The sequence below is a fragment of the Pteronotus mesoamericanus genome, unplaced genomic scaffold (assembly GCF_021234165.1).
Source record: "Pteronotus mesoamericanus isolate MK-2021 breed Mesoamerican mustached bat unplaced genomic scaffold, CSHL_Meso_final scaffold_174, whole genome shotgun sequence".
In the NCBI taxonomy this organism is placed as follows: Eukaryota; Metazoa; Chordata; class Mammalia; order Chiroptera; family Mormoopidae; genus Pteronotus; species Pteronotus mesoamericanus.
In genome coordinates, this window is record NW_026555309.1 from 3205591 (window position 1) to 3232016 (window position 26426).

Genomic DNA, 26426 nt, shown 5'->3' on the forward strand with positions numbered 1-26426 from the left:
TTTCTGACTGGCACGTCTCCTCACAGGATATCTTCTAAAAGTACCTTCACCACTTCTGGTAGACCCAACCTCTGGGCTCCAGAGGCCCCACAAGCCCGACTACTACTGGCTCTGTCCTTACCAAGGTTAAGGCAAAATCTGGGGAGGATGCAGTTGTGGTGGCTCTAGGGCAGGGTATCACAACCACCACCCTCCCTGAAGTCTGAATGGCATCTTCATCCCATGAGAGATTCACTAGCCCCACCCCCCCCCAATTCCACAGAGGCTCTTTCAGTGACTGAGGATGGCAGGCAACTGGTAATAGTGGATCTTGGGGTGCCTTGGGACATTTTCTGGCCAACTACCATTCCCTGTGCTGGCAAAAGCCAGCCTGGAGTGCAGCTTGGTCCCTCCCATCTGCAGTCAGGCCCAGTAGAGGCAGCCACAAACCATATATGACTTGTGGCTTCAAGCAGGGTGCCAAGGGCAAAGCAAGACAACATCTGACATTGGTCTGTGCCAGAGTCCCTCCCAAGGGGCCCAGAACCAACATGCCAAATGGCCAGCTTCAGACAACATTGGAGCAGGATCCAAAAAACTTCACAAACAGCATATCCAAAGGAAGAACACAGAAGAACCTACAAAGCAGCTTGCACGCCATGGTCAGAGTTGAGCCTCACACTCAACTAGCCTGAGGGTCAATCCCAGGCATGAATGAGCCAATAGCAATCAAGATTCAGTTACAACAGGAGGGCCCTCATAACCCACACAAGAGACAATCCTAAAGTACCCAGCTCAGGAGGTTAAGGAGACCACACCACTGGGTTCCACAGGATACCTACTATATAAGAACACTGCAGGAAGATTGGGAGTCATAGTAGATCTATCTAATACATAGAAACAAATACAAAAAGACAGCCACAATGGGAAGACAAAGAAATAGTCCCTAAATGAACGAACAGGAGAAATCTCCAAGGAAAGAGCTAAATTAAATGTTTAGCTATCTATCATAAGTAGAGTTCAAAGTAACAGGAAGATGCACAAGCAACTTAGTAAGAACTACAATAGCATGAAAAAGAACATATAAACCATTTTTTAAAAACCAGTAGGAAATGAAGAATACCATATATGACATCCAGAACACACTGGAAGGAATAAAAAGTAGATTGGATGAAGTAGAGTATCAAATCAGCGATTTGGAAGACAAGGTAGGAAAAAACACAATCAGAGCAACAAAAAGAAAAAAAATAGTTAATATGAATGAGCATAGTTTAAGGGAACTTTGGGACAACATGAAGCATAACAACTTCCACATCGGGATACCAGAAAGAGAAAAGAGAGCAAGGAATCAAGAGGCCGTTTGAAGTAATAATGACCAAAAATTTCCTTAACCTGGATAAAGAAAAAGACACACAAGTCCAGGAAGGACAGAGAGTTCCAAACAAGATGAATCCAAAGAGGCCCACCCAAACACACATCATAGTTAAAATGCCAAAGGTTAAAAACAAAAATAATCTTAAAAGCAGCAAGAGAAAAGCAGTTAGTTACCTACAAGGGAACTCCTGTAAGACTGTCAGCTGATCTCTCAACAGAAACATACCAGGCCAGAAGGAATTAGCATGAAATACTAAGCGTGATGAAAAGCAAGGACCTACAACCATGACTACTTTACCCAGCAAGGCTATCATTTCATATTGAAGGTGAAATAGCAAGCTTCCCAAACAAGAAAAGCCTAGAGGAGTTTGTTACCACCAAACCAGTATTACAAGACATGTTAAAGGGCCTGCTTTAAGAATTCGAAGAAGGAAAACAACAACAACAAAAAGACCAAAATTACAATGGCAATAAATACATACCTATCAATGATCACTTTCAATGTAAATGTATTAAATGCTCCATCAAAAAGACATAGGGTAGCTTAATGGATAAGAAAGCAAGACCTGCACATATGCTATATACAAGACACACACCTCAGAATGAAAGACACACACAGACTAAAAGTAAAATGATGGGAAAACATTTCATGCAAGTAAAAATGAAAAATAAGCTTGAGTAGCAACCCTTATATCTGACAAAATAGACTTTAAAACAGAAACTATAGTAAGAGATAAAGGAGGACATGGCATAATGATAAAAGGAACAATCCAACAAGAGGATATAACTCTGGTAAACATTTATGCATCCAACATAGAAGCACCTACATATGTAAAGCAAAATTTGATGGACATAAAGGGAGAGACTGACAGTAATACAATCATAGCAGGTGTTTTTACCAATGGATAGCTCTATCAGAGAGAAAAGCAACAAGAAAACAGCAGCCTTAAATCACACACTAGATCAGATAGACTTATTAATATCTTCAGACCACTTCACCCCAAACAGCAGACTATACATTTCTTTCGAGTGCACATGGAACATTTTCCAGGATAGACCACATGTTAGGTAACAAAACAAGTCTCAATAAATTTAAGAAGACTAAAACCATATCAAGCCTCTTCTCTGACCACAATGATATGAAGCGAGAAATCAACCACAGGAAAAAAACTGAGAAACACACAAAAACATGGAGGCTAAATAACATGATACTAACTAATGAATGGGTTAACAATGAGATCAAGGAAGAAATCAAAAGATACCTTTAAATGAATGAACCTGAGAACACAACAACCCAAAACCTATGAGTCACAATGAAAGCAGTCATAAGAGGGAAATTCATAGCATTACATGCCCACCTCAAGAAACAAGGAAAAGCTCAAACAATCTAACTTTACACTTAAAGGGACTGTTTTAAAAAAACAGCAAGCAAAGCCCAAAGTGAGTAGAAAGAAGGAAATAAAGATCAGAGCATAAATAAACAAAAATGAGTCAAAAAGATCAGTGAAACCAAGAGCTGGTCCTTCAAAAAGATAATCAAGATTCACAAACCTTTAACCACCCCATCAAGAAAAAAAGAGAGATAACCCAAATAAATACAATCAGAAATAAAAGAGAAGTAACATGTGACACTAAAGAAATACAAAAAAATTGTAAGAAAATATTACAAACAACTTTATGCCAACAAATTGGACAATCTGGAAGAAATGAATAAATTCCTACAAACCTACAATATTCCAAAACTGAATCAGGAAGAATCAGAGGATCTAAGTAGACATATTACAATTAGTGAAATTGAAGTAGTATTTTTAAAACTCCCAGCAAATAAAAGTCCTGGACTGGATGGCTTCACAGGTGAATTTTCCAAATGTTCAAAAAGAACTAACACCTATCCTTCTTAAACTACTCCAAAAAATTCAAGAGGAGGGAAAACTCTAAACCCATTTTATGAGGCCAGCATTATGTTAATTCTAAAACCAACTAAATACACTACAAAGAAAGAAAAGTATAAGCCAACATCCCTGATAACATAAGTGGATGTTAAAATCCTCAACAAAATATTAGCTAACCAGATCCAACAATACAGTATAAAGATCTTACATCATGATCAAGTGGGAATTATGCTGAGGATGCAAGACGAGTACAATGTCTGCAAATCAATAAACCTGATACACCAAAAAAGAAAATGAGAAATAAAAACCACATGATCCTATCAATAGATGCAGAAAAAGCATTTGATAAAAGCTAACACTCACTTATGATAAAAGTAAACTCTCAGCAAAGTGGCAATAGAAGGAACATACCTCAACATAATTAAGGCCATATAGACAACACACAGCCAATGTCATATTCAATGGACTAAAACTACAAGAATTTCCCTTAAGATCAGGAACAAGACATGGATGTCTGTTTTCACCACTCTTATTCAACATAGTACTAGAAGTCCTAGCCATAGCAATCAGACAAGAAGATGAAATAAAAGGCATCCAAACTGAAAAGGAGGCAGTAAAACTATCATTATCACAGATGTCATAATATTGAATATAGAAAACCCTAAAGACTACACCAAAAAGATACTAGAGATAATAAATTAATTTAGTAGAGCAGCAGATACAAAATTAATATTGAGCCCTAACTGGTGTGGCTCAGTAGATTTAACACCAGCCTGTGAAGCAAAGGATCGCCAGTTCAATTCCCAGTGTAGGGCACATGCCTGGATTGCAGGCCAGGTCCCCAGAAGAGGGCATGCGAGATTCAACCACACATTGATGTTTCTCTTCCTCTCTTTCTCTATCTCTTCTCCTCTCTAAAAATAAATGGATAAAAATATCTTTTAAAAAATTGATCTTTAAAAAATTAATATTCAGAAATCAGTGGCATTTTTACTCACCAGTCATGATCTATCGGAAAGAAAAACTAAGAAAACAATTTAATTTACTATTATAACAAAAAATAATATACATAGGAATAAATTTACCCAAGGAGTAAAAAGACCTGTACTAGGAATACTATAGGACTTTGAAGAAGGAAATTATGGAAGGTACAAATAAGTGGAAGCATAAGCATAGACTGTGTTCATGGACTAGAAAAATTAACATCATTAAAATGCCCATACTCCCCAAAGCAATCTAAAGATTCAACACAATTCCTATTAAAATACCAAAGGCATATTTCACAGATGTAGAACAAATATTCCAAAAATTTATGAGGAACCACAAAAGACCCCAAACAGCCTCAGAAGTCTTGAGAAAGAAGAACAAAGTTGGAGGGACCATTCTATCTGTCATCAAACTATACTATAATACAAGGCCAGTAAATATCAAAACAGCCTGGTACTGACATAAGAACAGACACATAGATCAATGGAATAGAATAGAGAGCTCAGCAATCAACTCATGCTTATATGATCAATTAATATTTGACAAAGGAGGGAAGAACATACTATGGAGTAAGGACAGCCTCTTCAATAAATGCAAAATTGGACAGATACATATGAAAGAATGGAACTAGACCACCAACTTACAACATACACAAGAATAAACTCAAAATTAATAAGAGACTTAAATATAAGTAGGGAAACCATAAAAATCCTCAAAGAAAACATAGGCACTAAAATATCAGGCATCTCTTGTAGCAGTATTTTGTCAACATGTCTCCTAGGACCAGGGAAATAAAGGAAAAATAAACAAATGGCACTACAACTAAAAGCTTCTGTAGAGCAAAAGAAATCATCAACAAAGGAAACCCATTGTATGGGAGAACTTATTCACCAATGATATATATATCTGATAAGGGGTTAATTTCCAAAATACATAAAGACCTTATAGAACTCAACACCAGGAAGACAAAAATTCCAATTAAACAACAAGCAAAGGACCTGAATAGAAACTTCTCCATAATGGACACACAGATGGCCAATAAACATACGAAAATTTTTCAACGTCACTGTTCATCAGAGAAATACAAATTAAAACCACAATGAGAAATCACCTCACACCTGCCAGAATGGCTATTGTCAGTAAATCAACAAACAACAAGTGCTGGCAAGGATGTAGAGAAAAGGGAACCAGGGAACCCTAGTGCACTGCTGGGAATGCAGATGGGTGCAGAGCGCTGTGGAAAACAGTATGGAGTTTACTAAAAGTATTAAATGGAGCTGGTTTTGACCTAGTGATCCCACTGCTGGGAATGTATTATAAGAATCCTGAAACACTAATTCAAAAGATTATATGCACCCCCATGTTCATAGCAGCATTATTTACAATAGCCAAGATCTGGAAAGAGCCCAAGTGTCCATCAGTAGATGAGCAGATAAAAAAGCTGTGGTGCATTTACACAATGGAATACCATGCAGACACATAAAAGAAGGTAATCTTTCCTTTCTCCACAGCATGGATTGACCTGGACAATATTATGCTAAGTGAAATAAGCCAGTTAGAGAAAGACGAATATGATATGTTTTCACTTATAGGTGTAATATAATGAACAAAATAGGGGCACGGACACATGGAACAGACTGATAGCTGTCAGAGGGGTAGGGGAAGAGACTGGATGAAAGAAGGTGATGGGATTAGCCAAAGAACATATATGCATAACTCACAGACACAGGCAGCAGTGTGGTAATGGCCAGGGGGAAGGGGGGGGGGGGGCAAGGGCTGAGTGGAGATGGGCAAAGTGGGGGGAAATGGGGACACCTGTAATAGTTTTACAATAATAAATAAATTAAAAAAACATTTTTCCAACAGAAATAATTCAAAAACATATAAATAAATGCCATTGATACACACTCCATTATATCTTCTAAAATAAACACTCATCATGTTTAGAGAAAGGGGTGGAGATAAATCACAAACAGTGCATTTGGACTCCTCCAATGTAATAAACACCCATTGGTCATTTATTGCACTCATTGCTGTATCCCTATCACTTGGTTCAGGTCCTAAGCAGTAGGTTCCCAACATATACTTGTTATTTGGACAGATGAAGAAATGGATGGAAGGCTGGATGGACAGACAGACACTTATATGGATGAATGAATGGAAATGAGTTAAAGTTGGCAACTTGGTTACAGTCTATATATTTAAATCAGAACATTTTTTATCTGAAGACATATTAAGACATATATTTTATTATAAAACTTAGATTTGTTAGAACCCCATTTAATTTTTTTTACCTGCAGCATGTCTATAACTACCTATAAATTAATTAGCTATCATATGCATTTATAGAAACTAACTTGTCATTCTCTACAAATTTGCCTTACATCATAAACTCGGCTCCAATATAAATGTGTCTTTCAAATTTACTTTGCTAAGAAATCTTTTATGCAACTTCAAACAATGACAAAGAATAATCTACTAAAAGAAATATTTACAAATATAAAATCAAAGGTAGGTTCAAAGTGACACGCAAAGGTCACGTTGACCATATACACTTCTTTTTCTAAGTGGCAACAGCAGATTGCCACATCATGTGGTACAGCTGAAAGAACATTTCTGTTTGCTCAACATCATAATTTATTTTCCATTCAGTAAACTGTGAGGTTTCTGCACTAAATGCATTTTAATAAATGAAGAAAATTAACATGCTAAATCAAAACAGGAACTGTGATTTTTATGTAGTAAAAATGCAAGTGTTCATTAGAATTCAGGAAACATAAAATTTGTTTTTATTGTTTTTTTTTTTTACTAGATGTGAAAGGGAGTTTCGCAATTATGACCAATGAAGGTGCCATAGCACAAGGTTCTAGTTCCTTCATCTGTGTATTCATGAGACTCGGTCTGCTAGCTCTGTGGAAGGTTCCAGAATACCAAGTAATAACATAATAGTCATTATATTTAGAGACAAGATGTTCCATTTTCTAGTCAAAATAATAAAATTTTTCAGAGAAGCTGAACATTCAAATTTTACATATTCCTTTAGTATCAACCTTAACTCCTCTTTACGGCAAGCTTTCTTTTTTGCATATCAAGCAACCTCAATCCAAAGTAATAACAATCATTGCAAATAAAATCTCAAACTAGAATGGATTTTCCTAGTAACAATAGGCTTCAGAATGTGAAAAAAATGCTCCTTGGAGCAGAAGTCAGTTCACAGGACTCACATGCCTCCTGCCATTTCCTAGGTGTGCAACTCAGTCACCTTCGTCTCTGACCTCAGATGTGCACATTCAGTGAAGTGGGTGGGACTACACCTTCACAATACCACACTCCTATACCTTCACAAAGTCACTCTGGCGTTTGTCTTCATAGCCTGTAAGGCCAAGGCATGATGCCACAGCTTCATGACAATGGTCCTATACAAGGCTAAAATACACCAGCCTCGGAATGGAGGTGGTGCGTGCAGACATAAAAGCTCCTCACAGGGATGAAAGCTGTTGTGTTGTCTCTTCCCATCTAAGCCATCAGCTTAAAGACAAATAATAAGGATAATTATTTCTTAAATAAAACATTTAAACCAAAATAGACTCTTCTTCACCCAGGCCATACATTATGGTTTCCTCTAAGTTGCTCCGTGACCCCTAACTGTTTGGAACCTCAGATTTCTCCTATGTTACTGGACAAGGTGATCTCTAAAGTTCCTTTTAAAAATAAATTATTTAATTACATATCATAGCTGTCTTATCCTTCCATGTCCTGTGTAACTAAAGTCACCCTCTTATATTTCTTTGGAAAGTCAATGGAAGTCTCTATTTTGGAGGAGATTCACAACTATGAAGCTCCACTTGCAATATTCATGGAAGGGAAATAACTTGAAAGCCTCGTCGTTTTATTATTGAAAAAGCAAACTGTTCTCAAACAGTAAAATAAATGCAAGTGCACAAATGACTCGGAGGCAGCAACTCAAAAGGCCAGGTCATTTTTACTAAAAGAACATTTAAATTGTAAACACTATATTTAACAAAAAAGAAAAGAAGAAATACAAGCTAGCTGGAGACCTGGAACACTAAGGGGAGGGAGGAGTAATATTCAGACTGGCACTGTGTTATGAGACACATTCTTCATAATGTTTTGTTGGCCTATTTTGCGACCAAGACCTGGACTCTTCACATTTAAAGAATTCTGCTCTCCAAAATGAAATTCACTCTTTTCTCTTTCCTAATGCATTCAACATTCCATAAACAGCTGGTATGTAGCTGGCTCAATTATCACAGCCCTTTCAGAGCACACAAAGCAATAGCTGCTCTTTAAATACAATATAAATTAAGATAAGTGTTTGACCTACAATATGCTATGCCTCTTCCTTGGTAATTCACTCTCAAATCATAAAATTTTATTAGGTCCAAAGGGCAAGAAAGTCAGACCCAGCATACATGACCTCCTGCTGGTCTGTGGGATCAGTGCCCAACCTGACGAAACTATAATTCATCTGTAGTGAAATGAGGCAAACAGAAATAATGTAGTGAGCTTTTGAAAAACTAAAGCTATTCAATTTATAGGTCCATGTTTATTATTCTCAGACCGTATCCTTCCCACATTTAGCTATTAAAGATACTCTCTTTATAGAATGAGGGGGAGAAGGGAGAATTAGTCATTTTTTTCCATTTAAAAATCATTTTTATTTTTCAATTACAGTTGACATACATTATTATATTAGTTTCAGGTATATACCCCAGTGATTAGACATTACTTAACTTACTAAGTGATCATCATGATAAATCTTGCACCCATCTGACATCATATATAATTATTAGAATATTATTGACTATATTCTCTATGCTGCATTTTACATCCCCATGACTATTCTGTAACAACCACTTTGTACTTCTTAATCCCTTCACCTTTCTCACCCTTTCCCCAACCCTCCTCCCCTTTAGTAACCATCAAAATGTTCTCTATATCTGTCTCTGTTTCTGTCCTGATTGTTTGTTTACTTTGTTTTTAATATTATATTGTTGATATGTATTTTTTGCTATTTTACTGTTTATATTTTTTATCCTTTTATTCTTAGTCATCTTAGAGAAGACCTTTTATAATTCTGGTTGGCGGTGATGAACTCCTTTAGTTTTTTAAGCTCTTTATCTGTCCTTCAATACTAAACGATAGCTTTGCTGGATAGGGTAATCTTTGTTGTGGGTCTTTGTTTTTCATCACTTTGAATATTTCTGGCCAATCCCCTTTGGCCTTCAAACTTTCCATTGAAAGATCAGCTCACAGTCTATTAGGAACTCCTTTGTAGGTAACCAACTGCTTTTCTTTTGCTGCTTTTAAGATTCTCTCTTTATCTTTTACCTTTGGCATTTCAACTATGACATGTCTTGGTGTGAGCCTCTTCGAGCTCATCTTGTTGGGAACTCTCTGTACTTCCTAGACTTGTATGTCTTTTCCCTTCACCAGGTTAGGGAAGTTTTCCATCATTATTTTTTCAAACAAGTTTTTAATTTCTTGCTCTCCCTCTTTTCCTCCCAGCATCCCCATGATGCAAACGCTGGCATGCTTGAAGTTGTCCTTAAACTACCCTGAAGAGCCTCTTTACACTATCCTCATGTTTTTGGAATCTTTTTTCTTTTTGCTGTTCTGATTGGGTGATTTTTGCTTCTTTATATTGTTTTTTTAAGATTTTATTTACTTTTATTTTTAGAGAGCAGGAAAGGGAGGGGGAGAAATATCAATGTGTGGTTGCCTCTCACACACCCCCCTACTGGGGATCTGGCTCACAATCCAGGCATATGCCCTGACTGGGAATCGAACCAGAGACCATTTGATTCACAGGCCAGCATTCAATCCACTGAGCCACACCAGCCAGGGCTGCTTCCTTATATTCTTAATTGCTAATTTGATTCTAGGCTTCATCTACTCTACTGTTGATTCCCTGTAAATTATTCTTCATTTCAATTACTGTATCCTTCCTTTCTGACTGTCCTATTTTTATGCTGTTGAGGTTCTCACTAAGTTCATTAAGCATCCTTGTAATCAGTGTTTTCAACTCAGTATCTAGTAGATTGCTTGTCTCCATTTTGTTTAGTTTATTTTTCTGGAGTTTTGTTCTGCTCTTTCATTTGGGAAATACTATTTTATCCTCCTTTTGGCAGCCTCCCTGTGTTTCTATGTATTATGTAGAGCTTCTATGTCTCCCAGGTTGGGTAGAGAAGCCAAATGTAGTAGGTGCCCTGTAAGGTCCAGAAGCAGAGCTTCCCCATTCACCCAAGCTGGGCTCTCAAAACGAACCTCCCCTTCTGGACTGTATATACCTTCCTCTTGTAGTTGAACCTTGATTGTTGTTGACATGTCAATGGGAGGGATTTACCCCCAGGCCAATCAGCTGCAAGGACTGGCTGTAACCATCAACCACCATCCTCTGACCATGATGAATGATCAGCTGTGCAGAGGCCCACTCCACAGAGCAGGACCTACTTCAATGGGGCTCTGGTGCCTGCGGAGCCCACCCCTTGAAAGCATCACTGGTGGAGGTAGTTGGGTGATAATGTTTCAATGTGGTCTGACGCTGTCCACTGGGTACACTGGAGATGCAGTTACCTCCCAGGAGATGCAGGCCAAGGTCAGTTGCTGCCTGTGTTCTGCCAAGGGCCACCCAGCATGAGCTACAAAGTGATCTGCAGGTGGCTACTACTTATGCTTGGCTTGAAAGTGCTCAGGAGAGGCCAAGTGCAAACCAAGGCTGGCTGTTGCTGGCATTGGGCCTGGGGTCTCTTAGGAAGACGTACATGGCATGCTGAGGCTAGATGCTGCTTGTTTGAGAGATTTTAGGAAAATGTTAAGCATGATCCAAGACAGACCATTCCTATGAAAAAGCCACTGAAAATGGCTTGGGTGGGCCTGAAAGTTGGGTGGGGGCAGAGACTTATGGAGTCACCAGGGTGCGGCAAAGCGTGAGCCAGTTTGATGGAATCTCAGATATGGAGCTGGCTCTATGGGGGGAGGGCTAATTAAAGAACAATGGCCCCTATGAGCACTTATGTCTGGGAGAAAGCTACTCCCCCAGGACTCATCCTGATGCCAACAACTTTCACTTTCTCCGCATAGGTCTCTGGCACTTTTCCAGCTGCTTCCCCAGCTCTGGAACTCAGAGTGAGTCTAAGTAAGTCCATGCATAGGCCCTTTCAGAGGAAATGCCTGGGACTCCAGAAGGCCCCTGTCTCACTCAGCCACAATCCCACTTGGTTTTTACAGCCAGAATTTACAAGGACTTCTCTTCCTGGCACTACAGCCCTGAGCTGGTGGGATGGTGTCAGGCTGGGAACCCTCCTCCTGATGGGGGACCTCTGTAGTTGAGATATCCCTTCCTATTTTTATCCTCATGGTTGTGGGACAGCCTGCTCTGTGTCCTACCCCTCCTCTCAGACTCGATGTGGCTTCTTCTTTAATTTCCTAGTTATTTATGACTTCCATCCAGCTGTATTTCAGGCAGTATTGAATGATGATCGTTCTGTAGCTGAGTTGTAATTTTGATGTGGTTGTGGAATGATGCAAGTACCTTGTTCACCTAGGCCGCTATTTTGTCAGGAAGTCCCAAGTAATGCTTTTGTTTGGAAAAATAAAACTTGGCCATGCTGTTGATCTCCTGATCCCCTATTTTTTTATTTTTTTATTTTTTTTTTTTACATTTTACTGGTCCAGGCCTGGGTAAAAAAGATAAAGGGATTCCAAAGTACAGATAGGTAGTAAAAACAGTCATGGGGGCGCAAACTACAGCATAGGGAATATAGTCCATAATACTGTAATAATTACATACGGTGCCAGGGGGTCACTTCATAAATTATATAAATGTCTAACCACTATGTTGCACACCTGAAACTAATATAAAATAATATTGTCAACTGTAATTGAAAAATTATAAAAGTTAAAATTTTACTAATCCAGCATAGAACCTAAATGCTTGGGAAATATTCTCCCATATATGAAAACAACTGTTCATGTATAAAAATTAATCATAATTTAGCAAGAATTGTACAGACCACAAAGTTAGGCTATCTTGAAGTAGCAAAGAAGATGCCGTCTCCAAAGACATATGATGAATATATAATATATAGTCTGAAAGTTGAATGTGAATCTATATACTAGCAGTTCTTCCATCAGTTAGATTTCTAATGAAAATGAATAAGAATGGAATAATTCTAATGGTATGGTGGATGTACAGAGCATATCTGTGTTAGCAAAAGAGCTACATTCATACTCATATAGCATTGATGATTGGACTTCAAGAGCAAACACATCTAATGACATCAAAGACAATATGAAGCTTCCACAGCCACCCGGACAAACTTACAGATATTAATTCGATGGCATATCAAATTTGTCTTAAATCAGCAACTCATGTGGCTATCTTGATTAAAAATCACAAGGCAAAATAGCCACATGTTAAATAAAATTATGTTTTCAGGTAACAGAAAGACAAATGCAGCACAATTTTTCTTCCTTGTTAAGACACTCATTAAGCATAAACCTGAAGTACTCATAACAGAAGCCAGATTTTACAAGATGAAAGCATGGTGAGAAATGTGTTTCTGAAAACTGAAAGTCTTCAGAAGGAACAAAAATGGCATGCTTCATCCATCTTGCTTAATGAAAGAGCTCCAGTTTAAATTGCTTAAAGTAATGAATTGTGTTACTTTTTGAAACAATGTGGGTGCTGGCTTCTAGTAGTATCAAAACCAATTCTGGATAGTTTTTACATCTGTATTGATAATTTTTAAAAGCCAAGAAGGCGAGGTTGACGAATTTCTTTCAAAAGCTATATGTTACATGTAACAGACATAATAAATACTTGTTTACAATGTCTGTTTAATAAACCAACCATTTAAGTTTAAGTGAAATCAACAAAAAGGAAATAGGTATTGATACGTGATTTAGAAATTAAAGTTAGTCCTAAAATGTAAATAAAATATGGAAAAGTGTCTTAAAAATTTTTTTAATCATGTACCCAAAAGGCAACCTGGTCCCCACCCCCAGCGGTCCTGCTGGCTGTGCCTTTGTGTTGCAGGGAGCCCTTGATGGCAGTTCAAGCCCAGGCACCAGCGTCAAGTTACCTACCCGTCTCCACATTAGCCATCTCATTCTCTCCGGAACTGTTCTATGTAAGTTCCTCTCCCCTCTTCAGCACACCATGGGTGCCCTCTCCTTCTGAAAGCCCAGCTCAGTATTCATGGCCTCCATTAAAACAAAGCAAAACAAACACCCCACCTGGCTTGGAGCTATCCCCCTCTCATTGTGCATACCCACAGCATTTATGCACTCGATAGCATACAGGGCTAAACAAATGTCAGATGACTGATACAAGCATTTTCTCTTAGACTGGATGAGGAATAATCTGGGATAACAAAGAATATAAATATCATTCATAACATGTTTTGGAAAAATTACAGTCAGTAGTTCCATGATGCTAAAAATAAACATTTCTGCAGAAACAAATCCTCCCTATCAGAATTTAATTTTCACTCCAAACAAACCATTAGCTGTGATTAATGGACCAGAGCAGATCCACCACCACCACCAAGGAGCAGGGCCAGCATGAACATTTGGTCCGGAAATTCTATTCAACTGCAGAGCATAGAGCACACACTACCGACTCACCTAGTCTAATTAAACTCTTCTAAGACCGTAAATACTGTGTGTCACAAGCAAAGCCACTGAATTCCCGTCCAGAAGTGTTGCCTACCCAATTATTCCCATCTCTCCCTAGAGTTTTTACTACTGGAGTATATCTTTGAGGACCGCTGGAGATAAAATGGTTAAGTAGCCTCAAACTCAAAGAACGGGGCAGGGCCTCGGCCCTGGCAGCCTAGGGGTTCCTACCCCTCACTTGGCTCTCCACTACCTAGTAGGTTTAACTGTTTTTGGATCGTTGTTGTGTGTCCTCCTTCCTCTTTGATGCAACCTGGTGTGACCTTTTCCTTCTCACTGTTGAATGAGGACAGAGCAGTAGCCAGAGGTGACACAGAAACAGGGCAGAATTGTTTTAAGGCATTTGAATTGAGAGGATGTCTGTAGGCTTTGAGGAAAAAGCCCCTACAAAGGAAGACCCAACCTCCCCCATCAAGGCCTTCAAAAAGCTGTTATTGTCCTCACTAATGCAAGAGTATTATACTATTCATATACTATTCAACATACTGCAATTATTTTTCTCCCTTCTATCCTCAAACATTGAAAATTTCACCTTTAAGAGTTGAGTCTTTTTTAAAAAAAGATTTTTATTTATTTATTTTCAGAGACAGGGGAAGGGAGGGAGAAAGAGAGGGAGAGAAATATCGATTTATTGCCTCTCGTAGGCGCCCCGTCCAGGGACCAAACCTGCAACCCAGGCATATGCCCTGAATGAGAATTGAACTGGCAACCTTTCGCTTGTGAAATGACACCCAACCAACTGAGCCACACCAGTCAAGGCAAGTCTTCTTTAATGAAAGGGATATCCTGAGCTTCCAAAGGGAGTTTTTTAATTATAATTAAAGTAATGTTGAGAAATACTTCCTCCACTTCATTCTCTGAGGTACACTTACACAAATTATACAGTAGTGATTTCCAGTCACTGAGGCAGAGCTGGGTGTGTATATCTGACTGTGAGCAGCGCCATATAAAATTAAGTGCATTATCATTGGGAACAACAGAAAAGGAAGACTGGCATTCCAGCATCCCCCCAAACATAATGCTACCTGCCACTGAAGGGTTACATCCTGGACAGAACTGTGCATCCTTATAAAAGAAATATAAACAAAACTGGTACCAACAGAAACATCTCCTCAATCTCACCACCATGGTTTGTCTCTGATATCCCTAGCACTGGACTAAAGGATGTGAATAAAAAGGAGAAGGAGGGGGAGACTTATTTTTCCAGAGCTGTCTCGCTGTGCAACAAATTACCAGTTTGGAGGCTTAAACAAGCATTTCTTTCTCCCTTTTATAGGCTGGGAAGTCCAAGATCAGGTGCCAGCAGATCTGGTGTCTGGTGAGGGTCTACTTTCTAGCTGATAGATGGCTGTCTTTTCATCCTGTTCTCACAAGGCAGAGAGTAGAGAAGCAAGCTCTCTGGGCTCTCAGAAGGGCGCTCATTCCATTCATGAAGGCTCCACCCTCGTGACCTCATCTAACCCTCATCACCTCCCAAAAGCCCCACCTCCTAATACCATAACATTGGGATGGGAGAGAGTTTCAATATAGGAATCAAGAGGGTGGGACACAAACGTTCAGTCCATGACAGAAGCCCACGGTCAGTGAGAAAGACATTTTAGACACTAAAGGTTACAAGGTTACTAACCCATGAGATCAGCACCAGGAGAGCAATCTACCAAGTACACTGGGAGCAGAGGGCAGGGAGAAGTTAACTGCGCTTAGAGGAGGAACTCAAGTCCCAAGGATAAAATGATACTTGAACTAGATATTGGGAAAAAAAAAAAAAAAGAGCAGAAATAGACTTAAATGATAATGAGGAAAGGAATTCTTCAAACAAAAAAATGATTTTCTAAAAAAAAAAATCCTTCTTCTTCTCCTTGTCCTTCTTCTCCCTCTTCTCCTTCTTCTCCTTCTCCTCCTCCTCTTCCTCCTCTCTTTCTCTCTTTCTCTCTCTCTCTTATTGCTTGAGGTGAACAGAACCAACCTACAAATTTTATTCAGAGCTAAACTAGGCTTTTAATTAGTGTTGAGGTTTCTCTAAAAGTTATTTGTTTTCAGCTTATCATTGATTCAGAGCATCTACAAAAGTGACCTACTGAATCTGCAGAGGCAGCAGAATTTTTACAGCAGTAGTAATAATAGGATGAAACTTAATGGCTTTACTTAATAGATTACTTTTATGGCCAGTAGCCCACATGCATTCTTCAAGCTCACTAAAGGCTCTTGGAAACTTCATTTGCTGCCCCAAGCTAACAGTTCATTACCCACTTTTTAATTTTAATGTAAATTGGTAAAAATTCAAAAGCTATGCATCAGCTTTTAAACAAAACCATTTTCAGTAAATCGCTGAATATTTTCCATGAGTAATAAGAATTTTACAAGATGATTTGTTACTCTTACCTCCATGGGAAAAGCTTTGAAATTAACTGTGTGCTCAGAACCACGCTGGTTTTCTCTTCCCCAATGAAATCTAACTTCATACAGTTCAAATTCATGCCCTTGAGGCAATGGACCTCCTGATAGAACTGAAAAAAATAAAATAAATTCTATTTAATTACATCTTAAATGTATTCATCAGCACAGCAATATAACCACTGCAGACAAGTTTTGCAAAAACACTCTCATGAGCACTACAGATTAAATTCATATAGCCAAAATGAAAACTATATCACAAACTGTGAGATGAGTTTCCACTATGTGGGTTTGTCTAAAATTCTTATAATGGCCACTCAGATACAGTAGAAGTTCAAAAACTCTGAAAAACTTGGCATGATATGGATATCATTTCATTTTAACTTTGTTAATGCTATACAAAAATAAAATGCATTAGCTATACTCGCTGAGATATAAACTTAGCACTGATCAGGAGACAAAAGTATGGTGTGCGTCTCAGACTGACCAATAATTTGCTCTAGCCATATCAATAAATCAAACCTTGTTTACAGATCATCCATTTGAAGCAGTGGGCTTTCAACTAAGAGAATAGATGTAAGCCAATAAAATTACCTATGAAGAGAATTATTATGAAGCCAATCTGATTTTTCAGTGTCACATACAATGTAAACAAAATAAAATTGTGATAAAATATTAACAGTACTTAAAATATGAACATTAGTTCTAGAGGGCCCTTTCTCTATTTCTCATTTCTAGATATGACACAGAGCTTTGTCCCAAGTAAGGGCACCCTAAAAGATAATAAAAAATAAACTTGTCCAGGAACGTGTCTTGAAGAGATAAAATACTTTCTTTAGTTAAACACTCCCTGATTATCATATGGAAAAACTTGAAATGAAGTTTATTAGAAATGGCCAATTTCAATATAAACAAGGGTTGTTTGCATTTTTCTTGTAAAAACTGTTCATTCTAAATGGTATAAGCTAAGGATTACAGGTTATTTTCCCACCAAGGAGCTAACAGAATCCACCCCATTCCCATCCCCCAAGAAGGGGTCTCTCTCAAACAGGCCGGCATTGACACTCGGCTTGCCCTTGTGGAGAAAGGGGCTGTGTCCAAACTGCTCTCCTGAGGAACAGTTGCTCCTTACTCTAAAACTTAAAGGAAAAGATAGCAAATTGGTGCAACAATATATACTTGTTTGGTTGGTTCTTCATCCCATAACTTGTTCCACAAAGAATGTAAAGCTGCTCATATCAAAGTACATATAACACAGCCAGAAAGCATAAATTTGAAAAAAGAGCAAAGGTTAAATACAGAGGCAGAAAACAGATGGAGAAATGAGGCTATTGCACAGGCAAATGTCATGAAGTCCTTGCTAAAAGTGCCTGACAAATTTGCTTGTAAACTTTCTACCAGCTCAAAGAAGAAAAAGAGCTACAGTACAAATAGCAATTTTTCAAGCGCATAAATCTCACATCAAGGGGGAAGGGGTGAAATGCATGGCCTTTGGGATACTATCTTTCACAATTTTAATGTTCTTCCTCATATCTGGTTTTACTAAAATCTTAGAACAAATCAGGAAGGTGGGCATTGTCATGCCCAGGGACAGGAGAGAAAAATATGGCTGAGTGGGGCTAAGGGTGACTGCGCCGGTCACCCAGCTAGCAAGCTCCAGGAGCCTGGAGCTTGAATCTTCTGACCCAGATCTCAGGAGGATGCGGGAATGGGGAAAACCACATTGCAATATCTGCAGGCATGAACTGAAAAACAAGAAGCCCTTGAAGTCTAGATTTCTAAACTGTAGTCATATTTCCCAGGACAATAAAAAAAAATGTAAGTACATGGATCACAAAGGGTTGCAAACATCCAGAAGTGCATTGTGGGCTCACTGAATACCTTCAATAACCATCCAAGCTGTGGATGGAAGACGGTATGAAATGTTTCTGTTTCAACCAGAGCGCCAGTTTCTGAATAATCTCAAAACTCACTCCTCCTTTATCATGGCTGTCCAAACTTGGTCCTAAGGAGAACTGGGAAAGAGGCCTGGATTCTATCTACAGTGTACCCCACTTCCCAAATGAAAAAGAAGGAAAAGCTTAGAAGATTCTCACTGTACCCCTGTCTCATCATCAGAACTAGAAAACATACCCCTCGCCATGTGCAAGCACAACTGACCTGAGGTTTCAGAGGAGTGTGTTTTATAACACCCTACTTACAAAAGAAGGCAAAAAATTATTGTGAAGGGGGCTTAGCTACACATTGCTAAAGAAAAAGAGAGGGGTATTGTAAAATAAAGTTCACATGAAATGGGAAAGACGATTAAAGAATTTTTCCCAAAAACCTCCTATTGCATATACTCAGTACATTTTGCATACACACAACACATACACAGTGTCTCTAGAACTGCTACAGGGTAGTCTACAGGCACTTTCTTGTAAAAATGTATGCTATAACTAACTGATGTTCACAGTGACTTCAGGAGACCAAAAAAATAGATCCACTCTTCAAAAATACACACACACACACCCCAACCTGATCAATGCCCAGTATTCTTTAACAAGAATGAAACCCTTCATTTAAAATTTGGGGATAGAGCTTATATTTTAAATGTATAGGAAATTTTAACTCCACAAATCTATGTCTTGGTAGGGAGAAGTTCAAGGTCCACAAGAGTCCATTGATCATCTACATTGTACCAGACACTGTATTAAGTGTTTAAGATACACTGATTTTGACAAAACAGACAAAATTCCATGGTTTCATGGATCTTCTATTCTATTGGGTTGACAATGAGCACAAAGAAAAGACACATTTTGACAGGCCTGATCCCCAGAGAGAAGTGACAAAGAGGCAGCTTTCAGACAGGAATCAGGTGCTGGGGACCTTCCACTTTTGCTGCAGATGAATAATCCAAAGTTAAACCACACTAATACCATGTGGCTGTACAAAGCCATGACAAAATATTGAATTCAGAATTTTACAATGACAATGTAAAGACAAAATACTGAATTCAGAATTTTACGAGGTGCCTGGCAAATATTACTTGTTCATCCCCCAAGAGTGATGGTATTTATAGATTAAAAATACATAGTAGCTCTGTTTTATCCATTTGGCAACATCCTATTAAGGCATTTTTCTGTCTTTTTATAGCTTTTTTAAAATAATGAAACCAGTCATACCAAAAGGTGTATGTACACTCTTCCCAAATTTATGATTATCAAATTTTGCTGAGTGATACTTTGTCACTATATGGCAGTTTTATTACTTGTGATGCCATTAAGCTCAATAAATTTTTTTACAGTGAAATAACATGAGACTCACACTGATAACATGCTGCATTTCCTTAGGATAACAAACTTAGGGAAAAAATATAAAACTGATGTCATTGCTGCTGCATCCATTTTCATTAATATTCCATAATAGTCATGCCCATCAGGCTTATGAGATATAAAATGAGTTCCTTCTCCAAAACTTGAGGAACAAAACATGGTTCTGTCCAGAAAAAGTTCAGCCATTGTTAATAAAATGAGAACAGTTTATGCAACATCGATGTAACCTGGCAGCCAAGAACAGTGGCTTGGACTGTGCATGTGTGAACAATGACTACCTCGCTGTACTAGTCAGTGGGGGCAGTAGATGCCGTTGAGTGAGCATGTGTACTGTGTGGCCATTGCATTCAAAATGACTGAGTGAGAAGACCAATGAATCTGTATCAAATTCTGCATTAAGCTTGAACACTCCTTCACAGAAACTATTTGAATGGTTCAAAAGGCTTTCAGGGGTGATTAAATGAGTTCAGTGCACATAAAAGTGTGCCACAAACACTTCAAAGATGGTTGAGAAGCTGTTGAAAGTGATCCACATTCTGGAAGGCATGCAGCAAGCAGAACACCTGAGAATGTTGAACATGTACAGTCACATGGGCTGCAATCAACAAAGATCAGCCACTGAGAGTATGAGAACTAGACACTGATCTGGAGAGTCCAAAACCTACTGGGTCTTATTTGATTGATGCAGGATCTTGGCGTGAAACATGTTGTGGCAAAATTTGTTCAGCATCTTCAACCAGAGCAGAAAGAACACCATGCTGCCATTGCTAATGACTTGATTCAAACTTCTAGAAATGATCCAGATTTCCACAAGGTCACAACCAGAGATGAATCCTGGGTCTAAGGCTATCATCCAAAATAAAGGCCTAGTCATCTTAATGGAAGTTGCCTGGTTCTCCATTCCCAAAGAAGGCATAGCAAAATTACAGCAAGATCAAGACCATGTTAACTGTGTTTTTAGATTGGGAAGGTGTTGTTCATCACAAGTACACCCCTCCAGGCCAAACAATTAATAAGGAGTACCACCTCAATGTTGTTTGTTGGTTGAGAGATGCAATATGATGAAAACAGCCACAGCTGTGGGCAACTGGTGATTGGCAGCTCTATCACAACAACGCACCCACTCTGGCATCACATCTCCTGCAGTTTTTTGGTGAAACATCACATCACCCACATGACTCAACCCCTCTACAGCTCCGATTGGCACCCTGTGATTTCTGGCTTTTCCCAAAACTAAAATCACCTTTGAAAGGGAAGAGAGTTCAGACCATGGGTGAGATTCAGGAAATACAACAGGGCAGCTGATAGCAATTCCAACAAAGGACTTTTGTAGAGTGTTTCGAACAGTGGAAGAGATGCTGGGAGAGCTGTGTGAGGTCCCAAGGTGCCTACTTCGAAGGAGACTGAGGCGTCATTGTTCTACATACAATGTTCCTTGTATCTTGTAATTTCTTCAATAAATGTCTCTATTTTCATTCTATGTGGGTGGATACTTTCTGGACAGAATACACACAGATTTACCTAAATCTATCTAAGCTTCTATATCTTTTGTGGAAAACAAATTTGCCAGACAGTTCAAAGGCTGGTGTTTATCAAAGCTTAGCTCCCTCATTTCATTTGAGTTCAACACACATTTTAAGATGAACTCCATACCCTGTGCTGGGCACCGAGTTCACAAAAAGAAGGATACAGTCGTAGTGTTGGCAAGGCATGCTCAATGCTTAAGGAACTGAATTTAATAGCTTACATAAGTTGCATTAGAAGAGTAAGGCAAAGAGCACAAGGCACTAAGAAAATATCCAGCAAGGGCCAAGCCAAAGCCTAGGGGATCAGAACATCAGAGAACTTTCCACAGGAGATGAGAGCTAAGCAAAGCCTTGAAAAGGAAGCTAACAGAAGTGAGAATGTACATCCCAGCAGAGAGAGGATGCTGAGAAAGGCTCAGAGATATGAAGCAGCTTGAATGTGTTCCAAGAGAATAAAGGTAGAGGTTACTGGGGGCCCAAGTCAGGCCTCCAGATGTGCGCATCAAGAAGAGATCTGCAGCCCACACTACAAGTCAGAGTGTAGCATGGAGGGAAGCATCGATGGCTTTGAAGCAGGGGACTAATGTTTTAAAATGCAAAAATATTACTCCATGTATGCATGGATGCTGGACCAGCAAAAGGCGAGCCTAAGTGCTTAGCAAGCTGCTGTCATAGACCAGGCAAACCTGGTGAGGCCGGGAGACAGAGGCATGTCCCCAAGGGATGGAGGAGGGGGGTGGGGCACCAACACCAGTGGTGTCTACGTGTCCCCGAAGGAGCCAGAGGCCCATGCTCATTCTTGGTAGGTTTAAAGGTTTCATAACCTCAGTTTAACTTTAAGGAATCCCAAATGACTCATAAAACATTCCAAAAAATAGTATTAATTAGTTTTTTTAACCTTTGAAGTCTTAAAAGCAAAAATCAGTGTTTTTATTGTCTTTAGCTTTTAACTAACCTGCAACATTATTTCCTTTTTTTTAAGTTTTTTTTTAATCCACATTCAAGGACATTTTTTCATTGCTTTTAGTGAGAGAGGGAGAGAGGGATGAAGGGAGAGAGGGAGGGAGACAGAAAGAAAGAGAGAAACATCAATCAGTTGCCTTCTCATATGCCCCCGATCAGGGATCGAATCCACAACCCAGGTATGTGCCCTGATGGGAAATCAAGCCCACAACCTTTTGGTGTATGGGACAATGCTCTAACCAACCAAGCCACACCAGCTGGGGAAGCTTTATTTAATTTTAAAGAATAAATATCATCAGCTCTTACAGGAAGAGAAAACATCGATAATACAGAGAGGAGGCTGTTATGCTGGGTCTACACAAGCAAAACGAAGTAGATTAAGGCAACTGTTCAGGTAATTCTAATTCTCCAAAGTTAGCTAATAATAAATATAATCATAAAGAAATTGAACCTTGATGTTTTATATAAATAAACAATATCCAGTCCCTTCTTCAGTAAAAATAATTGTAAGATATTTTTTGAAAACTTGGTCTTTAAATCAGCAAGGTTTCTAAGAGGTACTATAAAAAGTTGACTTTTTCTAAAAGTATGACTAATAATAAAAAATAATAATCTAGCCTAAAATTAATACTGAGAATTATAAAATACCCCAAAGTAAAATTGTCTAATTAATGTTTCTATAATAAGTTACAGTGAAGGGCACAAGTGACCTATCTTGATTAGCAATTTCTCCCACACTGATGGCCCTTTAAAAATGTCATCATCCTTAACACACTGCTTGCTGTCAGATGGAATGACATTCTATCGCACAAGCTTGGGCAGCCTCACACTTTTTCACAACTTAAGTATCAAACCACGTAGGTGAGAAGTCCATAATAATTACATTTTTACACTTAAGCTATCTTTTATATCACTGTAATACGTTCCATCTTGATCTGCCTGTGTACACTAAATTGTTAAGATTCCTGCAGCGCAGTGATTCGTATGCCCCACGGAGACATAATATATGTAGCAGCTTAAATAAAACTCTCCCCAGTCAGGGAAATAACAGGACCCACAGTCCGGTCATGTCCACCTGGAATGGGAACCTTGGCTCAACTCCAGGTTTGGAGACGCTCTGCCACCTCAAAATATGCTCAGAGCAGAGGGAGAGAGCAGTGACAGGATCCGAAATGTGGTCCAGTCACAGGGGCTCCACACCAGCCCGCCTCTCCTCTTCCCTGGTCCACATAACCAGTCACTGAAGCTCACAGATGGCAGCTCCAGATCCCTCTTGTGTCATCCCTTCCTTCCCGCTGACACGGCCAACACAGTAGCTGTTGTCTAGGTGAACTGAGTCTCATGCAATAACCTGCAACCTGACTCCTAATTTCTCCCAGATTCCATCTTATTCGGTGCTACCAGGTTAATTTTCCTAAAGCAACATGATTGTGACTGTATCCTACAGAAAATAAAAAATACCTATACTGGGTAGACTTGGTTCAAGGTCCCTCATGAATTTGCTCCAACATACCCTCTCCATTATATTGCCTATTAACCTCAGTTATTATGAATAAAACTTTTCTTCCAGATTATTTAAGGATGCACCTTTCCCTACACAACCTCTAGACCTTCTTACATCCATGCCTGTTTGCTTACTGCTCCCCCTTCTCCCACATCCCAATCTCCCAGATCCAAATGCTAGTCACCCTTCAAGGGTCACTGCGAATGCTACTACCTCCCCAAAGCCTTCCCTAACAATTTCAGGCAAAAAATAATATCTCCCTGTACATCAATTTTTCACATCTACCACTGTAAGCTTCTTGAGGTCAGGCACAGGGTATAATTGATATTTACCTTGCCCAAGACATGGAACACCTTGCATAAGGAAAAACAAAGATTGCCAACTGCACCTTACAGGCCAGATGAACCCAGTGATTGTGTTTGGTACGTAGGCCCGCATCTCCAGCTTTTCTGGATGCGTTAAACATCTGGCAAACTAGATCTGCTTCCTGTAGTTTGCTGGTTTCCCACAGTCTCAACCAACCAGTCCTACTGCCTCCCAACACTACATATAAAGCAGAGAGTCAGTGGCTATTTACAAGTTTTGCTCTCCTGGCTCCTCTCATTTATGGTAGCTGCCTGGCTCTCAGAGAGAAGTATGTAATTCCTATAGTGAATGATCAATAAATAAGTTATTAATGAATGAAAGACTATCTGTAAAGGAAGTTGAAGGAACTAATACACCTAAAAGGAAAAAGGTGAATTTCATAATAGGATTTTGGTAGTCAATATTTTAAAGAATGCCATGTGAAAATATACTAATGTTTGTCCTCTGTAGGTCTGGAATCCCAGAATGGTGACAATGAGGGCAATTATAGAACGTTTTGATCTTTGAAATTACTCAAAGGGTTTGCTCAGTAAGGAAAGGATTTCCTTTCCTGAGATGTTCACACTGAGGGTGCCCAGCCACTTGCCAGAGGATCTAAGACAGGAGGCTGGGTGGGCTGCCTCCAGGGGTTTCCACTCAGGGAATCTAGGACTTCAGCCCCTGTCCTAAACTCAGCTCTTAGAGGAAGAGATAACATCAACAATACAGGGAGGAGGCTTTTATGCTGGGTCTACACCAGCAAAACGAAGTAGATTAAGGCAACTGTTCAGGTAATTCTAATTCTCCAAAGTTAGCTAATAATAAATATAATCATAAAGAAATTGAACCTTGATGTTTTATATAAATAAACAATACACAGTCCCTTCTTCAGTAAAAATAATTGTAAGATATTTTTTGAAAACTTGGTCTTTAAATCAACAAGGTTGCTAAGAGGTACTAGGACACTGCGTGGTCTTACTGGAAAACAGATTACCGAACCAAGTAGCATGAAGTCTGTATGAACACACTGCTTACAGAATGCACGTTGTACAAGAGAAGAGAGTTGCGGAGGAGGCCCTGAGACACCCATTATGTACGGGAGCAGAGAATGAAGGACTGGCAGAGAACAGGCAGTCCCAGTGAAGAAGAAACATTGGGAGGTGATGTGTCACAGAGACCAACATGAGAGAGTTTCCAAAAATGCCATTGCCAATGCTGCACAATTAAAGTGTTTTAAGAATTTTAAAGTGTCCATGTGGTTGTGGGACAAGAGGATCATCAATGACCTTGGTTCGGGACCTCCAGCAAGAGTTAGGGGTGGCGGTCATGCTAGGGAATGCCTCAATTTAAATTAGGGCAATGTGTCCAGGTGGGTTTATATACAGGCACTATATCATTAGGGTTATGTTAAAAAGCTTTAACTTAATAAATGTCTGCATTGAAATTATGCTAAAATTTTTGTATCTCTTTTTGGCAATTCCTTTCTGTTGGTTAATATAAACAAAGCAATAACAACAAAAACAAAAAGAAAGAACAAAGTAGCCCAGACCACTGATAGCCTCTATGAGGTCAGATGTTGCAGCGGATTGGTGTGTATGAAGTTTAATTTCTTTAAAAAAATTGTGCTTATTCTATGAATTTTTTATTTTAAAAGACAACATCCAATAAATTATTATTGGATAATGTATTAAGTATTAAGTATATTATTAAGTAAAAGAAGCCAAACTGAAAAGGCTATGTAATGTATGATTCCAACTATATGACATTCTGGAAAAGGTAAAATTACAGAGATAATAAGACGATCTGTGGTTGCCAGGGGTGGACAAGATGGAGGGAGGCACAGACAGAACATAGAGGACTTTAGGGCAGCAAAACTGCTCTGTATCATACCATAGCAATGGAGACATGTCATTACACAGCACCTGTTCAAACCCAAAGAATGCGCAACACCAAAGTAAACCCTAAGGTAAACTATGAACTTGAGCCGCTGATGATGTGTCAATGCAGTTCACTAACTATAACAAAGGGACCACTCAAATTACACTGTCTTGCCTCTGGTCAGTAACCAGCTGCTGACAATCAGCTCTGAGCCCCCACAAGCCCTCCACCAAAGAAACTGACAAAACCTACAAAGGCCTCCTTCAAACGACATGGCCAGGTCCTCACCTAATCACATGACTGTGACCCCCACCAGACCACATTCTTGCCCAGGAGCACAGAGCCTCTAATCCGCTTTTTAGATCCCTTCCTAAATATGAACAATGAGCCAAAGATCACTGGGCATTTGAGGAAATCTCCAACAATAAATGAGAGAATAACAAATAGAAGAAGCAACCTGGAATAAACAGACACATGAAAAGAAAGGAAAAGAAAAGAAAAGAGCTGTACAGAAAAGAATGGAGACATTCTGCATTCGTGAAATAAATGCTAGATGCTGCATGTTAGA

At 39.0% G+C, this 26426-nt stretch overlaps 1 protein-coding gene across 3 annotated transcripts in view; it reads right to left on the bottom strand.

Moving 5' to 3' along the window:
• The window catches only part of CA8 (carbonic anhydrase 8), a 162782-nt gene that overhangs the window by 131312 nt on the left and 5044 nt on the right, over window positions 1-26426 (bottom strand). For all 3 annotated transcript variants that reach the window (XM_054590162.1, XM_054590160.1, XM_054590161.1), the window contains exon 3: window positions 16317-16441. In XM_054590162.1, the coding sequence (XP_054446137.1) occupies window positions 16317-16441 (125 nt within the window). The remainder of the gene's footprint in view (window positions 1-16316; window positions 16442-26426) is intronic.